General features: G+C 45.1%; 1 protein-coding gene across 1 annotated transcript in view; it reads right to left on the reverse strand.

Annotated features, from left to right (window-relative positions):
* LOC137437231 (general transcription factor 3C polypeptide 1) overlaps positions 1-20,230 on the reverse strand; it is a 405,949-nt gene that overhangs the window by 141,349 nt on the left and 244,370 nt on the right. The window contains exons 28-31 of the mRNA XM_078766829.1: positions 18,401-18,527; positions 18,171-18,313; positions 17,983-18,064; positions 8,330-8,442 (exon numbers count right to left, since the gene is read on the reverse strand). Coding sequence (XP_078622955.1) covers positions 8,330-8,442; positions 17,983-18,064; positions 18,171-18,313; positions 18,401-18,527 — 465 coding nt within the window. The remainder of the gene's footprint in view (positions 1-8,329; positions 8,443-17,982; positions 18,065-18,170; positions 18,314-18,400; positions 18,528-20,230) is intronic.

The raw sequence follows: 20,230 nt of genomic DNA on the forward strand, positions 1-20,230 counted from the left end.
AGCTGTTTTAAAGACCTGGAGGGTGGAGTGGGATTGAAGAGAGTGAGGGAGTTTGTTCCAGAGGCAGGAGAAAAGAGGAATGAAGGAGTGAAGGTGAGCAGAGAGTCTTGATTTTGGCAGTTTGACCATAAGAGGGTTGCAGGCAGATCTTGTGCGACCTGTAGGAATATTTGCGGGGCAGAGCCCAGAGAGAGCTGGGGGGGCAAGGCCAGAGAGGAGTCGGTAGAAGACAGAAAGACCACCAAAGATATGATATTTCGCTCACAAGGTTCAGACATACATGGTGGCGGCCATCTTGGATTTTGACGTGGCGACCCAATTTTCAATAGCGTTCTTCCTTATACCGAGATACACCCACACACCAAATTAGAAGTTGGTACTTCGCTTATTTTTCAAGATATTCCGCTCACAAGGTTCAGATATATATATGGTGGCGGCCATCTTGGATTTTGACGTGGCGACCCAATTTTCAATAGCGTTCTTCCTTATGCCGAGATACACCCACACACCAAATTAGAAGTTGGTACTTCGCTTATTTTTCAAGATATTCATCTCACAAGGTCCAGACATACATGGCGGCGGCCATCTTGGATTTTGACGTTGCGACCCAATTTTAAACAGCATTCTTCCTTATGCCTAGATACACCCACACACCAGATTAGAAGTTGGTACATCGCTTATTTTTCAAGATATTTCGCTCACAAGGTTCAGACATATATATGGTGGCGGCCATCTTGGATTTTGTCGTGGCGACCCAATTTTCAATAGCGTTCTTCCTTGTGCCTAGATACACCCACACACCAGATTAGAAGTTGGTACTTCGCTTATTTTGCAAGATATTCAGCTCACAAGGTTCAGACATACATGGCATCAGACATACATGGCGGCGGCAATCTAGGATTTTGACGTGGGTTGCACCCACACACCAAATTCGAATGCGGTCCTTCGCTTATGCATGCATGCACGCCCGCACGAACAGACGGACGGACGGACACACGGACGGAGGGGAAAACCATAGTCCCCCCTTTCGCTCCGCGGAGCGACGGGGGACAAAAAAGCATCAGAAATTTGTGGTTTACCATTTGAGCCCAGCATGGTGACAGAAAATCCCGATTTGTCAGGAAAAGTGATCTGTGTTGCACCAGGATTATTTGAAAAGCCACATCCACTACTCAGTGATCCGAATTTTGAGGAATTAGCAAACCCTGACAAGTATCCAGACAGAAGAAATGCATTGACTGCAGACAGAGATATTGCAATTACCCCACGCAAATTCTTCAATCAAAGACTACTTGATGTTGATGGACGGTTTGCAAAGGATATAGAATATCTCCTTAGTGCACAGTATGCCACTGAAAGTAAGGAGGTACAGAGTGACATCAACCACTTTGTTTTTCGAAGAGTAACTGGACAACATTTCCAAGGAAAACGACTCTATGTCGGTTTGGTAAACAATGCAGAAAAAAATGAATGCTCTTATTAAAGATGATCACACTTACAAAATCCTTTAAAATGTGAGAGGAACAGAAGGTTACTCTCAAAACGGTATTCAATGATGTGTTGGCAGTGGTTCGTCAGCTTGGAATTCCTACTTGGTTCTTCACATTGAGCACAGCGGACATGCAATGGCCAGATTTGATACAGACAATAGCCAGACAGTATGGTACTATATTGAGTGACAATGATGTCAAGAATTTGTCATACAAGGATAGAACGATGTGGCTGAGGAGAAATCCAACAACAGCTGCTCGTCACTTTCACTACAGATTGGAACTACTTTTCAAAGGTGTATTGAAATCGAACGCACGTCCCTTCGGAGAAATTATAGATTACGTGATTCGAGTTTCAAGTGCGTGGGTCTCCACATGCACAAACTTTGCTCTGGGTAAAGAATGCTCCAAAAGTTGATGTGCACAAAGATGAAGAAGTTTGCAGTTTTATTGATCAGCATATATCTTGTGCTCTCCATGATGATGACCCACTGACCCAGCTCTCGTAAACCCAGTGGAAAAGTTGCAAACACATCGTCACTCCTCCTACTGTCGCAAAAAGGGTTCATGTCGATTCAGTTATCCATGACCTCCAAGTTCAGAGACAGTCATTGCAAGGCACCCGGAAGATGTAGAAAATGCCGATGACATTAAAAGTGATGCAAAATAAATTTTGAACATCGTACGTGATGTGTTCGGGTTCCGCTTCCGGTCCCTCGAGCGACGGGGCTTGCTTTGATCTCTCCACGGCATCAAAGTTTGAGTGTTTTCCCGTTCGTTTCTTTGTCAAATTTCCGCTGCGTATTTTGTTGTGTATGTGTTATTGTGTGTTTCTATTTGGTTTTGGTTTTGTAGTTGTTGCAAATTTGTGTGTAATTAGTCGTTTCTTTGTCCGCGCCTCGTGCGGCCTGGTGTCTCGTGCGGCCTCCTCGTCTCGGCTTGTGCCCCGCCCCCTATATTCTCGTTTGTTCTTTCACCTCTGCTCCTGCTTTCTCAAATCCACGTTCTCACTTAGAGACTTTTCCCAGATTGTTTTCATGGTTTTGTTGAAATATTTCTTTAAATATGTTTAAACCGCAGCGGTGATCCCCCCCCCCCCCCCCCCCCCAGGATTTCCATGTTTTAAACGTTTCCCAGTGTGTACCCTGGATAAGAATAGGTACGCCGTATCCCTGCGTGTCGTAGGAGGCGACTAAGTGGGTTGGCGTCAGGAAGGGCATCCGGCCATAAAAAAAACAAAAAAAAAAACATTGCCTCAAAAAGAGAACCATGACAATTACAACTACATGTGGGCAGGGTACAGCCCGAAGTGGAGATCGGTTTCTGAGGTTTGGGAGATGGAATGTAGGGACAATGACAGGGAGATCAGGAGAAGTGGTGGAAGTATTGGTCAGAAGAAGAGTGGACATATGTTGTGTGCAAGAGACGAGATGGAAGGGAAGTGGTGTGAGAATGGTGAAGGGTAGGCAGGGACAGAAATACAAGTTTGTGTGGCAAGGGTGCCTGGAGGGCGTGAATGGTGTTGGTGTCCTGTTTTCTGAGGAGTTTGTAGACAGTGTGGTGAGTGTGACAAGAGTGAGTGATAGGTTGATGATGGTGAAAATGATGATTGGAAAGCTCTTGGTGAACGTCATCTCGGGATATGCTCCGCAGGTTGGTCGGAGCGATGAAGAGAAGGACAAGTTCTGGTGTGCGATAGAGAAGCTGATGGAAAACGTGAAAGATGAGGAAGTTGTTGTGGTAGGAGGAGACCTAAATGGACATGTGGGAAGGAGTATGGATGGTTTTGAAGGAGTTCATGGGGGTTACGGATATGGTGTGAGAAATGGAGAAGGTGAAAGGATTTTGGAGTTTGCTGATGGAGCTGATTTGTTGATTTGTAATACTCAGTTCCAGAAAGAGGATAATAAGCTTGTTACATACACGTCAGGTGGGTCGACGACAACCGTTGACTACCTGATGGTGCGTAGGCGAGATAGGGGGCACCTCCGAGACACAAAGGTGATCCCGGGGGAGGAGGCTGTTTCACAGCACCACTTGGTTGTCTGCGACGTAAGGGTGAAAGGTGCGAGGAGAGCTCGGCGGGTGAAGTACCAACCGAGAATGAAGGTGTGGAGGTTGAAAGAGGTGACAGTAAGGGAGGCATTAAAAGAGAGGCTGAGTAGGGTCGAGGATGATGTGGTTGAGCTTGAAAGTGGTTGGATGTCGATGAAAGCTAGTCTGTTGGGAGCCGTTGGTGAGGTATGTGGATGGACAAAAGGACCACCAAGGCACTCGGAAACATGGTGGTGGGATGATGAAGTTGGAAAGACGATTGACGAGAAGAGGAAGAAGTTCAAGGAGTGGCAGAAGGCGAAGGGTACGGGAGCAGAAACAGCAGAGCATGAAAGTTATAAGGCAGCCAGGAAGGCTGCAAAGAAAGAGGTAGCAAAGGCGCAGGAGGCATGTAGGAAAATGTTCGGAGAACGCTTGGATTCGGAAGAGGGTCAGAGAGCGGTATTCAGGATTGCAAAGCAGATAGCGAAAGAGAGGTGTGATGTGATGGGGGTGAGCTGCTTGAAGGATGAAGTGGGACAAATCATTGTCGACCCAGATGGAATTAAAGGAAGATGGAAAAGATATATGGAAATGCTGTTGAATACAGAGAATGAATGGGATGGCAACATAGCGAGTAACCCAGTTTTAGGACCGGCAGAGAAGATAACTGAGAAGGAAGTTGAGGAAGCGATAAAAGCAATGAAGGTTAGAAAAGCGGGAGGGCCGACGGGAGTTGTGGGAGATATGTTGAAGGCAGCAGGAAGTTGGGGTGTGAAGAGAATGACAGAGATCTGTAATCTGGTGGTGAAAGAAGGCCGCATTCCAGTGGATTGGGAACTGAGTACCCTCGTCCCTCTATACAAGGGGAAAGGTGACCCTTTGGAGTGTGGCTCGTACCGAGCGATAAAGTTATTGGAGCATGGAATGAAGGTATTGGAAAGGGTGTTGGAGAGGAGGATAAGGAAGAAAGTGAAGATCGACGAAATGCAGTTTGGATTTATGCCAGGAAGAGGAACGACAGACGCGCTTTTCATTGTGAGGCAGTTGCAGGAGAAGTACATGGAGAAGAGGAAGAAGTTGTTTCTTGGGTTTGTTGATCTGGAGAAAGCATTCGATCGGGTTCCACGCAAAGTATTGACATGGGCATTGAGGAAGTTAGGAGTGGAGGAATGGTTGATCAGAGTAGTGATGGCAATGTACAAAAGAGCACGCACAGCTGTAAGGACGAAGGACGGGAACAGTGGTGAGTTTGAGGTGAAGGTGGGAGTGCATCAGGGGTCGGTACTAAGTCCACTACTATTTGTAGCTGTGATGGAGGTGCTGGCTCAGAACGTAAAGGAGGGTTTACCGTGGGAGTTGTTGTATGCAGATGATCTGGTGTTGATTGCGGAAAGTATGGATGGACTGAAGGAAAAGATGAACACGTGGAAGGAATGTATGGAGACAAAAGGTCTGAAGGTGAATATCGGAAAGACAAAGGTGATGGCAAGTGGTAAAGCATGTGGTGAGGTGGAAAGAACTGGGAAGTGGCCCTGTGCTGTGTGTAGGAAGGGTGTCGGAGTGAACTCCATTCAGTGTACAATGTGCGCTGAGTGGGTTCATCAAAAATGTAGTGGTCTGAGAGGGTCATTAACCAGTGTGGCAGCTACATTCAAATGTAAGGTGTGCACAGAGGGAGCTGCAGATGGAGGAAATGTTGAGTTGGATCTTGGAGATGGCGTGAAGCTGGAAGGTGTGAAAACATTTTGCTACCTCGGAGACATGCTGAATGGAGAAGGTGGATCAGACTCGGCAACGGTTGCTCGAGTGAGATGTGCATGGAAGAAGTTTCGGGAATTGAGTGGCGTGCTGATGATGAGGGGAGTGTCGTTGAAGCTGAAGGGAAAGGTGTATGCTGCATGTGTGAGAAGTGTTATGATTTATGGGAGCGAGACATGGGTAATGAAAGTAGAGCAGCAACGAAGGTTGGAAAGGGTGGAAATGCGAATGGTTCGACGGATGTGCGGAGTATCGTTGAGAGAGAGGAAGACAAATGATAAATTGCGAAAGATGATGGGAATAGAGCCTGTGATTGATGCTGTGAAGCGGAACAGGTTGAGATGGTTTGGTCATGTGTTGAGGAAGGATGAAAGTGACTGGTTGAGAAGAGTGATGGAAATGAATGTAGAAGGAAGTAGAAGACGGGGAAGACCGAGAAAGACTTGGCTAAAGATGGTGGAAGAAGAAATGCGGGCAAGGGGGTTAACAAGGAGAGATGCAGAAAATAGGGCAAAATGGAGAAGATTGTCATGGGGACCGCAAGGCTAACCCCCGCTCTAGCAGGGAAAATGGCCTTTAAAATGCATGTTGTTGTTGTTGTTGTACGTGATGTGTTCGCCAATGAGGATACACCAGATGATATAAGCCTTGTGGATTTCTTGAGTAAGGCAAGTGCTGAACCAAATCGCTACATGGAAGTTCTTGGTATTTTTCAGAAAAGCAAAACTGTTGTACTAAAGAGAACCGCTCTCCTCCTGCTCCCCTCTCACCCTCTCCTGCTCCTTCCTAGTCTCCCCCCACTCTTCTCCTCCCGTGCTACCCTCTCCACTTTCCCCCAATCTCTCTACCCCCCTTGCCCTCCCCCTACCCTGCCCCTCCTCTATCTCTCACCTCTCAATATCTCTCACCTCAATATTTCAGCGATGCGACTACAACGCGTTGTGCAGCAACGCTGGGTACATTTGCCAGTGTACAATATTTTGCAGATTATAGCATAATGTTTACTGTACAATGTACATAAATGTGTGCAGCATGTTCGTAATTACCGTGATGGATATATTCTCTTGTTCGACTATTGAATCAATATCGTGAAGTATTGACGAAGTTAGGAGTATTGACATGATCAAATGCGTAATCAAATAAGTAATCAAATGCGCGAAGTATTGATATGGGCATTGAGGAAGTTAGGAGTGGAGGAATGGTTGATCAGAGTAGTGATGGCAATGTACAAAAGAGCACGCACAGCTGTAAGGACGAAGGACGGGAACAGTGGTGAGTTTGAGGTGAAGGTGGGAGTGCATCAGGGGTCGGTACTAAGTCCACTACTATTTGTAGCTGTGATGGAGGTGCTGGCTCAGAACGTAAAGGAGGGTTTACCGTGGGAGTTGTTGTATGCAGATGATCTGGTGTTGATTGCGGAAAGTATGGATGGACTGAAGGAAAAGATGAACAAGTGGAAGGAATGTATGGAGACAAAAGGTCTGAAGGTGAATATAGGAAAGACGAAGGTGATGGCAAGAGGTGAAGCATGTGATGAGGTGGAAAGAACTGGGAAGTGGCCCTGTGCTGTGTGCAGGAAGTGTGTCGGAGTGAACTCCATTCAATGTACAATGTGCGCTGAGTGGGTTCATCAAAAATGTAGTGGTCTGAGAGGGTCATTAACCAGTGTGGCAGCTACATTCAAATGTAAGGTGTGCACAGAGGGAGCTGCAGATGGAGGAGATGTTGAGTTGGATCTTGGAGACGGCATGAAGCTGGAGGGTGTGAAAACATTTTGCTACCTCGGAGACATGCTGAATGGAGAAGGTGGATCAGACTCGGCAACGGTTGCAAGAGTGAGATGTGCATGGAAGAAGTTTCGGGAACTGAGTGGCGTGCTGATGAGGAGGGGAGTGTCGTTGAAGCTGAAGGGAAAGGTGTATACTGCATGTGTGAGAAGTGTTATGATTTATGGGAGCGTGACATGGGTAATCAACGTAGAGCAGCAACGAAGGCTGGAAAGAGTGGAAATGTGCATGGTTCGGTGGATGTGCGGAGTATCGTTGAGAGAGAGGAAGACAAATGATGAATTGCGAAAGATGATGGGAATAGAGCCTGTGATTGATGCTGTGAAGAGGAACAGGTTGAGATGGTTTGGTCATGTGTTGAGGAAGGATGAAAGTGACTGGTTGAGAAGAGTGATGGAAATGAATGTAGAAGGAAGTAGAGGACGGGGAAGACCGAGAAAGACTTGGCTAAAGATGGTGGAAGAAGAAATGCGGGCAAGGGGGTTAACAAGGAGAGATGCAGAAAATAGGGCAAAATGGAGAAGATTGTCATGGGGACCACAAGGCTAACCCCAGCTCTAGCAGGGAAAATGGCCTTAAAATGCATGTTGTTGTTGTTGTTGTTCGACGATTGAATCAATTAAACTAAATGGTGAAAATATGAAGAAGCAATCATTTAACTTTAACTACTACAACAACAACGGGCATTTTAAGGCCATTTTCCCGACCAGAGCGGTGGTTAGCCTTGCGGTCCCCATGACAATCTTCTCCATTTTGGCATATTTTTAAACTTTAACTTTAACTGGTGTATTGAATAAAACTGCGTTGCAAGCGTTTAAAATGATGAATAAACCATGAACCACCTTTGGAGGCACTTTTTCCCCGCAGAGCAGGGGTTGGCCTTTTCCGGGCACCGTGGTCCCCTTTTTGAAACAATGTTTTATGGCCAGATGCCCTTCCTGTCGCCAACCCTGTTAGTCGCCTCTTGCGACACACGGGGAATTACCAGTGAACTGGTACTCAATTTGCCGACCTCGGAAGGATGACAGGCTGAGTCAACCCCCCTGGCGTTAATTCAGCGATCGACCGGGATTCGAACCCAGGATCCTCGGATCCCAAGCCGGCACCCCCGCCGCTAAGCCAACACCAGGCTAATGAAGAAACCATGAGCTTTACGTACATCAATCAACTGGTATGTTATGGTTAAAATGAGATGAACAAGTGCAGCATCGTGTAATGGTGCATCTCTGAAGCAGAGTTCGAACATGAAGGAGAGACCTTTGGTGAAGTTCCTCCAGCGATTCAGGGAGCATAGGTCCAGTCGAGCTATCAGAGTGTTCAAACTTGCTACGCAGCTTCTCTACCAGCTCCTTGTACTCGGCCTCACACACCTGCAGTTTGCACACAATGTGGTTTCCTCGCACACCGTCATAGATGTCAAAGCATTAAATTAATACAACAAGTTAATTCAGTGCAATTAAGGAACATTGATGATTGAAGGATGGTGACTTAGATGGGGAAAATCTGGGGACCAACATGAGTTGTCACTTGGGCTGTCGAGCCATTTGCTGTACAGGGGAAGGAGACAGAAGTAGTCACAGGGAAAGTCGATGAGAAGTAGTCACAGGGAAAGTCCATCAGAAGTATGAATGAACACTTATTACTAACAAAATTACTTTTGCACTTTCTGAGGTGAACAATCATCCGATGAACAATCAGAAACGATGGTTTAGATGGAGCACACTTACCTTTGAGCTGTTTAGCCTGGGTTTGTTGATCCGTCTATCAATTTGGACAGGTGCTTCAACGGCAGGAGATTGCACCCAACGACTGTGCCGCCCCTTGGAAGGACATTAAGCTCGGTTTCCCATCTACTAGCATTAGCTGGTGGACATTAAATATCCCAGTGTCCTTTGGGAAGAGTAGGCGAGTTGGCACCGGCAACATGGCCAAATTCCAAATTCCTGTCACAACTTATTGTGTCACAGTAGCGACATGTCCAGGATTGTAATCCTAGCCATATACAGTCACGTGAAAAAGTAAGTACACCCCATGTAAAGTTTTGACTTTTTCAACATATTTCAACAAACAGCTATTTGATCTTCATTTCAACAATATTGATAGATAAAGGTGATATAATATAACAAATATCATGAAACATTTACATTTTGTAGTCCATTGTATAATTTAAATAAACATAAATGCAAATTTCGCATGTGGAAAACATAAGTACACCCTTGGCTCTAATAGGTGGTATTGCCCCATTTGGCAGAAACAACCTCAAGTAGGCGTTTCTTATAACTGCCTACCAGTCTCTGACATCGACTGGGAGAAATTTTTGCCCACACCTCCATGCAGATTTATTTCAGCTGTGCGATGTTTGAGGGGTTTCTTTCATGCACAGCTCGTTTCAAATCCCCCCACAACATCTCGATGGGATTTAGATCCGGGCTTTGACTTGACCATTCCAGAACCCTCCATTTCTTTCTTTTCAGCCATTCCTTGGTGGATTTACTGGTATGTTTAGGGTCATTGTCATGTTGCAAGGTCCACCTTCAGTTGAGCTTCAACTCTCCGACAGATGGCCTCACATTATCCTCAAGCACCCTCTGGTACAATGAAGAATTCATCGTGGATTCTATGATGGTGAGCTGCCCAGGCACTGATGCAGCAAAGCTGCCCCAAACCATAATATTTCCACCACCATGCTTTACAGTTGGTATCAGGTTCTTGTGGTCAAATGCTGTCTTTGGTTTTCGCCAAACATGTCCTCTGGTATTGTGGCCAAATATCTCTACCTTTGACTCATCTGTCCAGAGCACATTGTTCCAGAAGTGCTGGTCTTTGCCTCGGTGTTCATTGGCAAACTTTAGTCTTGCCCTGATGTTCTTTCTGGACAGCAAAGGTTTCCTCCTGGCACACCTCCCATGTAGATCAAATTTGTGCAGCCTCTTTCTAATGGTAGACTCGTGCACTTTGACATCAACAGTGGCAAGAGCTACCTGTAGGTCCCGTGATGACATTCAGTGGTTCTTAGAGACTTCTTTCAGCATATTGCGGTCTTCTCTCGGGCTGAACTTGCTGGGGCGGCCTGGCCTGAACAAGTTGGCAGTTGTTTGGAATCTTCTCCACTTGTAGATGATCTTCTGGACAGTCGAATGATTGATTTCAAATTGTTTGGAGATCTTTTTAAATCCCTTCCAGACTGGTAGGCATCTGTAACCTTCTTTCTGAAGGCCTCAGAGAGCTCTTTTGACTAGGCATGGTGACACCGCACACTTCAACAACAAAGAGCAAACCAAACTAAATGTCTGAGGTTTAAATAAGACAGGTTCCTCCAAGATCCTCTCTAACGATGTTCTCATCATTTGCACCTGAGCTGGTGCACCTGATTCTAATTTTAGGTATTTGAAGTGGTGATAAATGTAGGGGTGTACTTACTTATTCCACATGCGAAATTTGCATTTATGTTTATTTAAATTATACAATGGACTACAAAATGCAAATGTTTGATGATATTTGTTATATTATATCATCTTTATCTATCAATATTGTTGAAATGAAGATCAAATAGCTGTATGTTGAAATATGTTGAAAAAGTCAAAACTTTACATGGGGTGTACTTACTTTTTCACGTGACTGTATACTGCTTTGGCAGCACCGACGCTCTGTATAGATCATGGTACTGTACATGATCTGATCTGTCTTTTGATGATGAGTAAGCGGGTTGTCACCAGCATCTTGGCAAAGCTCTAGAGATTTCTACCCTAACTTAGAGGCACTGCATTAGCTGCACATCCAAGCACGATGCTGACCAACAGTCACCATGCATACGAGAGGCCAGCCATATTATAACAAGGATATCGTGTTTCAATCGACACTGGCTATTGTACATGCACTACAATAAGCGAGCAAACTACTGGTACCACTTACGACAGCCAAACCACCTGCATCATGCTCAAAGCCCATATAAAACAGAACTGCAACAGTTATTCAAGTTCAAAAAACACATTGTAACTAGAAAGAGCAATCAGTTTGCAAACCCTCGCCAGGATGTGTTTCAGTGGTTTTTAAGGCTTTTGTGTTAAAACAAATATGGCGGCCGAACCACGTGATTGATGACATCATAATTGGTTTTTTTTCCCTCCAACAATTTATCCCTAGATGATGCTCAAGAAATTTCATCTTGATCGAATGACGTTTTGTACTTGTCGAATTATGACGTCATAATGGAGGGACCTATGACGTCATCATTAACATATTTTATTCCACATGGAGAGTTCTTTACAATGAGCTATGTCTCAATTTTTTTCTATGCAGCGCTTTCAAAGATATAGAGGTGCAAAGTTTTTCGGTTTTTCCAAGATGGTGCCCATCATGTGATGTGTCCATGTGACCTATGACATCATAATTATCATTTAAAAAATTCTAAAGGTGGAGTTGCAACTATGTTGAAAATTTCCTGTCAATCGGACCAACGTTTGCAGAGAAAATCATATTTATTCTGTGCGGAAAAACAAACAGACAGACAAACGGACTCAAATGCATTACCCTCTCCTCTGGCGGGGGTAACTAGAATGGCACCAGTGGAGCGCATACCTACGCCAGGCTGAACAAATTACATTTTGTATCCCACTAGTAGACCAGATTTGCATCTGGACCAAAACCAAAATCTAATCTGCTTATTTTCGTCACCTACCCAACACATCCACCTAGTTTTCTCATAATCCTGTGATGAAATGAAGGAGGAGATCCTCGTTGTATTTCCCTCTCTAGTGGCGAGCTTCCCTATAAGAGGGACGGCTTTGGGAGTGAGGGATTACTGTGCTATCAAATGTGACTGGACTCGAGTTGGTAAGTTGAATAATGTTGCTTATGGGCTTGCTTGTGATGTGATCGGGAATTATGATTTGCAGTACTAATGTATTGCTTATTTTGTTGTAGATGATGTGGAGATTGATTTCAATAAAGCTCTATATCTTGAGAGAGGTTGTGGGTTAAAATTGTACCACAAATCCATCCGCAACGTTTTGAAATATGGTGTTACTGGACATATCGTTTGGTCCACATATCGCTTCGTCATGTTACTATCCATATTTCATAATTTTTACCCCATCTCTCAATGGTGAAGAATCACTCGGTATAAAATTTAAAAAATTCTGGTCTCTGGTCCATGCAAGGTCCTGTGGTGAACCGTGCAAGTGCTCTGCCATCTGAGCTATAAATCATTAAATTGATATATGTGTAATTTTCCCACTATAAAGTACAATCCTTACATCCCACATTAAAAAAACAAAAACTAGAACGACACTTTGACGTCACGACGTCGATCAATATGCGTCCGCCCACATTATTACATCAAGTTTGATTTAAATACCTTCAGCCATTCAATTATCACATTTTTACCTGACATGACCTCAAACCTTTGACCTCTTTTTTTTTCTTTTTCTTTTTTTTTTAATACAGCATCAAGGCTCGGGTGAGAGCAAACGCATTAAAACAAAAAAACAAACCGACACAAAAAATATAACAAAGGGAACGGGAGACAAGAGGGGGAAAGAGATGAAAGCATACAAGCACAACAACAATCGAGAAAAGTGACGTCGGTAGATCCGTGGAAGGTGAGAACAGTATTCCATCAGGTTGCAGATGAAAGCTTTATAAGTGGTGAGGAGCTCAGAAGTGAAAAGGAAGGACTTCGCACGACGGAGGATGCCCAGTCGGCGACTGGCTTTGGAGGCCAGCTTGGAAATGTGGTTTTCCCAGGAAAGATCATGGCAGATAGTGAGACCCAAAAGCTTGAGTAACATAACTTTTTCGAGAGGATTGTTGAGAAAGTAGATGGGAGGGTTGTCCAGACAATCTTTTTGGAGAGAAAAAGTGAGAGTGTGAGATTTGTGAGCATTGAAAGACATGTTCCACTTGTTTGACCGGTCTGATTTTGTCCAGGTCTGCAGAGAGTGAGGAGGCTGCAGACTGCCGATCTGAGGGATGAGGAATGGAGCGGCAGAGAGTGGAGTCATCAGCAAAGAGATAGAGAGGATTTTCCAGAGAGTCGGAGAGATCATTAATGAATGAATGAATGAATGAATGAATGATCGCTTTAAGGCCATTTTCCCTGCCAGAGCGGGGGTTAGCCTTGCGGGCCCCATGACAATCATGGTTCCCTGTTTGAGGCAATGTTTTTATGGCCGAATGCCCTTCCTGACGCCAACCCTTGGTCACGCTCTTACGATGCGCCATCTTACGATACGGTGTACCTATTCTAAATCGGGGTACACACCGTGATCATTCATCCCAGCAAGCTGGTACTCAATTTGCCGACCTCGGAAGAATGACAGGCTGAGTCAACCCCCATGGCGTTAATTCAGCGATCGACCGGGATTCGAACCCAGGATCCTAGGATCCCAAGCCGGCACCCTAACCGCTAAGCCAACACCAAGCTCAAGCAAGGAGAGATCATTAATGAAGACCAGAAAAAGCACAGGGCCCAGAACACTGCCTTGAGGAACTCCAGCCTGGATAGGAAGAGGAGATGAGAAAATCCCATTCAGGGCCACACGTTGAATACGACCGAAGAGGAAGTCCGCAAGCCATGTGTGCAGATTTCCATGGACACTATAAGAGAAGAGTTTGGAGAGCAGGGCACAGACTGTATCGAAGGCACGAGATATGTCAAGGGAGACAGCTCTGATTTACTGTTTGGCATTGAGGGCATTTGGAGGAGAGGGGTGAGGAGGGAGATTTGAAGGGGAGGGGTGAGGGGGGAGTTTTGGAGGGGAGGGGTGAGGAGGGATATTTGAAGTGGAGGAGTGAGGAGGGAGTTTAGAAAGGGAGGGGTGAGGGGGCGATTTGGAGGAGAGGAGTGAGGAGCAATTTGGAGGAGAGAGGTGAGGGGCGATTTGGAAGGGAGGTGTGAGGGGGGAATTTAGGAGGGGAGGGGTGAGGAGAGATATTTGAAAGTCTTGAACGATTAATGAAAATCGAACATTTCGTTCTATTACTGATTCGTCACTTCCGCCTTTGTTGTTATTATATACTTGTAGGATTTTTAGTTGCAGGTAATATTGTTGTTAAGATTTATCTGTGTAATGGAGATGACTTTAGGAAAAGGTAAAAATAAATGTTTGTGGAGGAAAAAGAAAAACGCGGCAAAGAAACCGGAAGAGGTGAGAAGAGGAAAATCGGCAGGGGAAAAGAGACAGCCATGAGTCGCATCGAGGCTGTGAGCAGACATCTCGATATTGGTAGAGAATAAATTGAGGCTTCCCATGAAAGGGATTGCCCGCGACATCGTCCCATATTGCGATTGCAATTAAAACTGCGTCTCAGGTTTTGGTACCAAGTGTGAACTATTGTTGGTGGGAAAGCAAGCGCCTTCATTACAGGCCGATCCGCCATTTTTCCTCGAGGAGGCCGTCCGCCTGGTGAATCGTGTTTTGTCGTTGGGATTCCCATATCGACCTCTTCGTGTTGATCGCCGTTAGGTTCCATATCAGCTTAATCGTTGGTGGATGTGGGGCGTGGATTGCACTCACGATTTGGGGTATCGTTACTCTGTGCCGCCATCTGCCCGACCTCTCACCTCGTAACTCCTCGTCCGCAGCCGCGCCGATACCTGCCTGTTTGTCTTGCCGTTCTGCACGACTTTGACCTTCGTCCAGCGTGGGGATTCGTGCACAGTCTTTGGGATTGTTACATTCCACTCACGTTTGGCGTATCATGCGTTTATTGCTTTAAGAGCATTGGGAAATGATGGTACCATCATATGTATTGTTCATCAGATGCAAGTGATATTTTCATGTAACAGGCAGTCCCCGGGTTACGAACGAGCTCCGTTTTTAAGTCTGTCTGTAAGTCGAATTTGTATGCAAGTCGGAACAGTTACGTACGGTTCACATCTAGCGTCAACTAGTCAAATGTTTGTCTTAGTATATAGTAAAAAATTTACCTAAAACATCTATAGGTATAAAACACATTAAAGAAACATTTCTTAAACTGTTTAGATAGAAAAGAAAAGATAATGATTAAAGGTTAACATTTACTCTCGGTCCAATTGATGTCTTGCATACCTTGAAACGATCATACCTTGATATATCTCTTCTCTATTTATCTCTTCTGGTGGGAGGCCAGAAGCAAACAGACAATGCAGAAGCGGCGAATGCTAAAGCATGAAACCAATAAATTCCACATTCCTGTAGCACCTTCAGTCGCACGTCAGACATGGACAGCAAGTTCGTGAAGGACTTCCATGAAAAGCGTACCCGTTCACATACAAACGGGTACGTTTGTTTCATTCCCAGTCAATGGCGATTTTGATCCTCTAACCAAATTACCAATAGCCTTTCCATTTCGATAATTAAACCACTGCGTTGCTTGGTGATAATTGTCGCTTTCATTGGGACAGAGCCTTTTACATGCTCCATTACTCACCCCTTGTCCTTTATAATTGTCCCGATCGTTGACCGACTTTAGCCAAACGCTTTTCCAATGTTTGTTGGTGTTTCACCTCTCTCCGATCGCTTTATTATTTCCACTTTCATTTTAATCGTGATCGTTTTCCTTTTCTTCGATGCATCACCATCACTTGCATCAGATTTACGCTTTGGAGCCATGATTACGAGGGTAAACACACGAAAATTTTAAGTCAAAACACAATGCACACAACAGTGTTTACGCGATCCAACTTAAAATGGCGACGACGGCATGGCGTTGTTCTCCCTCGGGCCGACGAACCGCTGAAAACGCAGTGTTTTGAGCGTCGCGCAAAGTAGTCCGCCCGTTCGTTAGTACGAACCATTGTATGTAACTCATTTTTTTTTAATTATAGGCTTTACGGAGGTCGGTACGTAAGTGCGGGCGTTCGTAACTCGGGCGTTCGTAACCCGGGGACTGCCTGTACTTTCTTTCATAGTGTTATTATTGTGTATGTCAGAGTTCTTAATACAATTACTTGTTTTGTTCGATACAATTGCCTTGGTGTGGTTTTACCAGGATTGATTAGAACACTCAAAATAACAAATCTTTCTGCCTCCCTCTCGAGACCCTGAGGGGCACCACAACCGGAGTTTGGAGAGGTAACACATAACAGTACAAACTCGGTTTCTTGAGATTTCCAAGTCAGAGATCCGTTTGAAAACGTTAAAGGAGGGGTGGAATGAAGGCGAGTTTATCGAATGTAGAAAGGAAGAACTATAAGAGATTGATTTTTTTTTTTGAAACGGAATGATTTAATGAGCAAGTTGTAGACAGCCTTTTGAAGAGGAAAAAGAAGAGCAAGTTGTAATATACAAATTAATTTAGCATTGCAGGGGAAAGTTTAAACATTATAAAACAAAACCATGAACATCGAGGAAATTCCCTCAAATGAGGGCAGGGAGGGTGGGGACGGACGTTGAATTGCAAAACAGGTTCAGAAGTAGGAACAGAAGAATAGGAGATTAACAAGCCAGGTGGAGCAGATAACGAAGGAACAGGGAGGTGTATAAGTAATTTGTTAGTTCAGTAAGATGGGCCTCCTTTTTATTTTCTTCGTTAATATATATTTTTTGAAGGTTAGGTGAAAGCGGATCTGGGAAAGAGGAAGAAAGGTTGAAGGAGTATGTTGAATACTAGAATTGGAAAAGTGAGTATCGGCTGGAAAAGAAAGGAGAAAAAGAAGGAAAGAAAGAGAAGGGGCGGGCCGGAGACAACACGTGGTCGTGGGCGGGGGAGGGCTGCCGCGAGGAGAGAAGGAAATTATTATCATGGTTTTCTTTTTTTGTATGTTTAAGACAATAAAACAAAGCATAAGAGGTTCGGGAGATGTAGGGGTGAAAATAAGAGAAAGAAAAGAAGGCAAACAGCGAAAGAACAAATGTGACTAAACAAAAGACTGGCGAGGAAAACGGGCCTGGCCTCGAGAGAACAAGGCCCCAAACACATACAAACAAACCGACTTTTTCACACAAATTTGCACGAATTACAAAACAAGATTGAGCGAGAAACACAGTAAACACATACACAGCAAAATAAACAGTAGAAATTCAACAAAAACAGTCAGGAGAAAACATTTTCGCTGAACGTGGAGCTCGGACGGAACACACCCTCGCCCGAGGAACTGGGCCTCTTGATGTCACAATCTAATCAGTTAAACTTTGCATCATATATACTTATATCAAGTTTGTTCAAAATCCCACAGCTGGTTCACAAGTTAGCTCGGTAACAATTTTTTTATCTGATGGGATGTCTGACATTTGACCGTTGACCTATTGACCCCAACATCTAATCATTTAATCTTTACATCATTATACATACCTGTACCAAGTTTGAATTGGATCACTTCAGCTGTTCTCAAGTTATAGACCTATTACAGACTTTTACCTTTGACCTCTTGACTCCAAAATCAAATAAGTTCATCTTTGCATCATTCTACATAAGTGTACCAACTTTAGTCAGAATCCCATCACTGGTTCACAAGTTATCACAGTAAAAGGATTTGTACCTAACATGACCTCTGACCTTTGACCTCATGACCCAAAAATCTAATCAGTTCATATTTTCCTCATTATACATACGTGCACCAAGTTTGACCAAGATCCCTTCAGCCGTTCTCATGTTATCGTGGTAACGAAAACCTATCACTGACAAACAGTCGGACGGACAACCTGAAAACATGCCTCCGGCCCGGCGACTTCGTCGGCGGAGGGATTAAAAAGAATCAGCTGATTTGGAAGACTTAAAAAACATTTTAATGTCGGGTAAAATATTTAAATGAGGTCTCATATGACTGTAGCGCTTTATCATATTGTCCATGGTTGATCCACCATCACATTCCATCCATCCACGGCATTGGATGTCACTTGTGAAGATTGTATAGTCGTGACACAATACAAGCAATAGATGGAAAAATACATTTCTTGGTGAAGAAGTGCGATGAATTTGAAATTCACCTTTGCAATGTCATAATTTTCTTGACGACTCAGGAAGTCTTCAATAAGAACCCTGTCCTGGCATACTTCCGCCAAACAGACCCTGTACAAAGAAAGGAGGCATAAAAACAATCATGCTTGTGTGCATAGGTTCACCATCATGTGCGATGAAAGAACACGATGCTCACAAATTGGCTTCCATTTCTCACCTGAGGTTGAGTTCTGATTCCCGGTTCTTCAGAATGTTACGAACACGCCGTGCCACTGCATGTGACGTTTTGTCGAGCGAGTTCTCAAAGTTCGCATGGGAGATGTCTCGAATGACTTGCCACGACACAAATGGACGGTGAACCTTTGAGCAGGCGCGACAACACGATCAACCAATGTGGATCGAGACTCTGAAACCCTCAGGTAAATTCAATAAGTAAAGGGTTTTTACCTTGCTGTTCAGCACTGCACTGGCGACGCAGCAAAGCAGCAACAGCCCATCCTCGTGTGCCGTCCATGAGACGCGCTGCTTGGTCATACGATCAACGGCGTTGCGATCGGCTTCATCCATCCAAATCCTCCCCATCACCCATCCCTTTCAAATCTCCCCCCTTGCCCCTTCCCTCCCCTCCCTCCTAAACTCCCCCCACACCCCTCCCCTCCGAGACTCTCCCTCGCTCCTCCCCTCCTAGACTCCCCTCTCACCCCTCCTCCTCAAAGCATCCTCCCTGCTTCTTCCTCCTTCCAACTTTCACCTTCATCTCCCCAAACCTCCTGCCTTGCTCTTCCCCCTCCTCAAATAACACCTCACTGTGCCTCACCCAATCTCCATCAAACCTTTTGTCTGCCCCATTCTTCCCTTTCTCCAAGCTATTCTGAAATCTCTGACACACCTTCAACAGCTCTCCCTACCTCTTCCTCCTCTTCCACATCTTACCCTACCCCTCCCCCCCCCTGTTCTGGACCCGATGCTCCCCCTTCCTCTTCATTAACGGTATGGACCTCAAACATCCGGGGCCTTCGCTCAAACTTGACTGACCTCTCCATACAGGTTGCTTCTGACAAACCAGATGTGATCTGCTTAACAGAAACTTTCCTCCTTCATGATGTCTCTGATGCCTTGGTATCTCTCCCAGGTTACTCCCTCCTCCGGTATGATAGACCTGAGCCTCGTCCTGGAGGTGGGGTTGCTATCTTTATAAAAAACTCTCTTCCTCACTCGCCCTCCACTGCCCTCTCTCCACCTCACCCCCAGGAATACCTTTGGCTACGGCTTCCCCTTCGCTCCCACCTTTTGTTCATATGTGTGTTGTACCGTCCACCAATCAGCGATGACTCCATCTACATCTCACTGTCTGATAATATGGACCAACTTCTATCTACCCATCCCAACTCTCTCTTCCTCATATGTGGTGATTTCAATTGTCACCATGCCAGTTGGCTGGGTGTGGGTACCTCTCTCACCAGCCATGGCTCTTCAGCAAAGGACTTCTGCGACTCACTGGGACTGACACAATCTGTCAATTTCCCGACCCGGATCTCAGTCAACGGAGCATCTTCTCTTCTGGATTTGGTTATGACAAACTTCCCTGAAAATGTCTGCTGCTCTTCTTCTGCTCCAATCGGCTCATCTGATCATGTGCTTGTCAAAGTGGACATCTCTCTGACCATTCTCAGAGAGCCTCCTCAGCGTCGACGAGTCTGGCATTTCACTCAGGCCAACTGGCATGGTCTTCAAGCAGCCATCAATCATCTGGACTGGTCTCCCATCTCTACCGCCTCTGACATCAACTCATCCTGGGAATTCTTTCAAAGTAAATTGCTCTCTCTCATGCACAGATTTATACCATCTCGTCTTCAGTTGTCATACCCTTCCTCCCGTCCATGGTACACGGAATCTTGTGGTGAGGCTGTTGCCCTGAAACAACTTGCTTTTGTCTCCTGGAAAGCAAATCCAACGGAAGGAAATCTCATTTCCTTTCACAAAGCCCGAAACAAGTGTGTGTCCACCCTCAGGAGAGCCAGGAAACAATATCTCACCATTCTCAAGACCGAACTTTCTTATCTGTCTCCCTCTTCCAAATCCTGGTGGCGTCTGGTCAAATCTGTTTCTGGTGTTTGTTCCCCCTCCATCCCCTCCCTCACCTCAAACGGCTTAACGGCTGACTCCGCACGTGAAAAAGCTGAATGCCTCAACTCTGTGTTTGCCTCTAAATCTTGTGTCCCAAACCCATCCCTCTCTGTACCCACCGTACCCAGTCGTACCCAGCTGCTCCTGGAC

The sequence above is a fragment of the Myxine glutinosa genome, chromosome 12 (genome assembly GCF_964187855.1).
Source record: "Myxine glutinosa chromosome 12, kmMyxGlut1.1, whole genome shotgun sequence".
In the NCBI taxonomy this organism is placed as follows: domain Eukaryota; kingdom Metazoa; phylum Chordata; class Myxini; order Myxiniformes; family Myxinidae; genus Myxine; species Myxine glutinosa.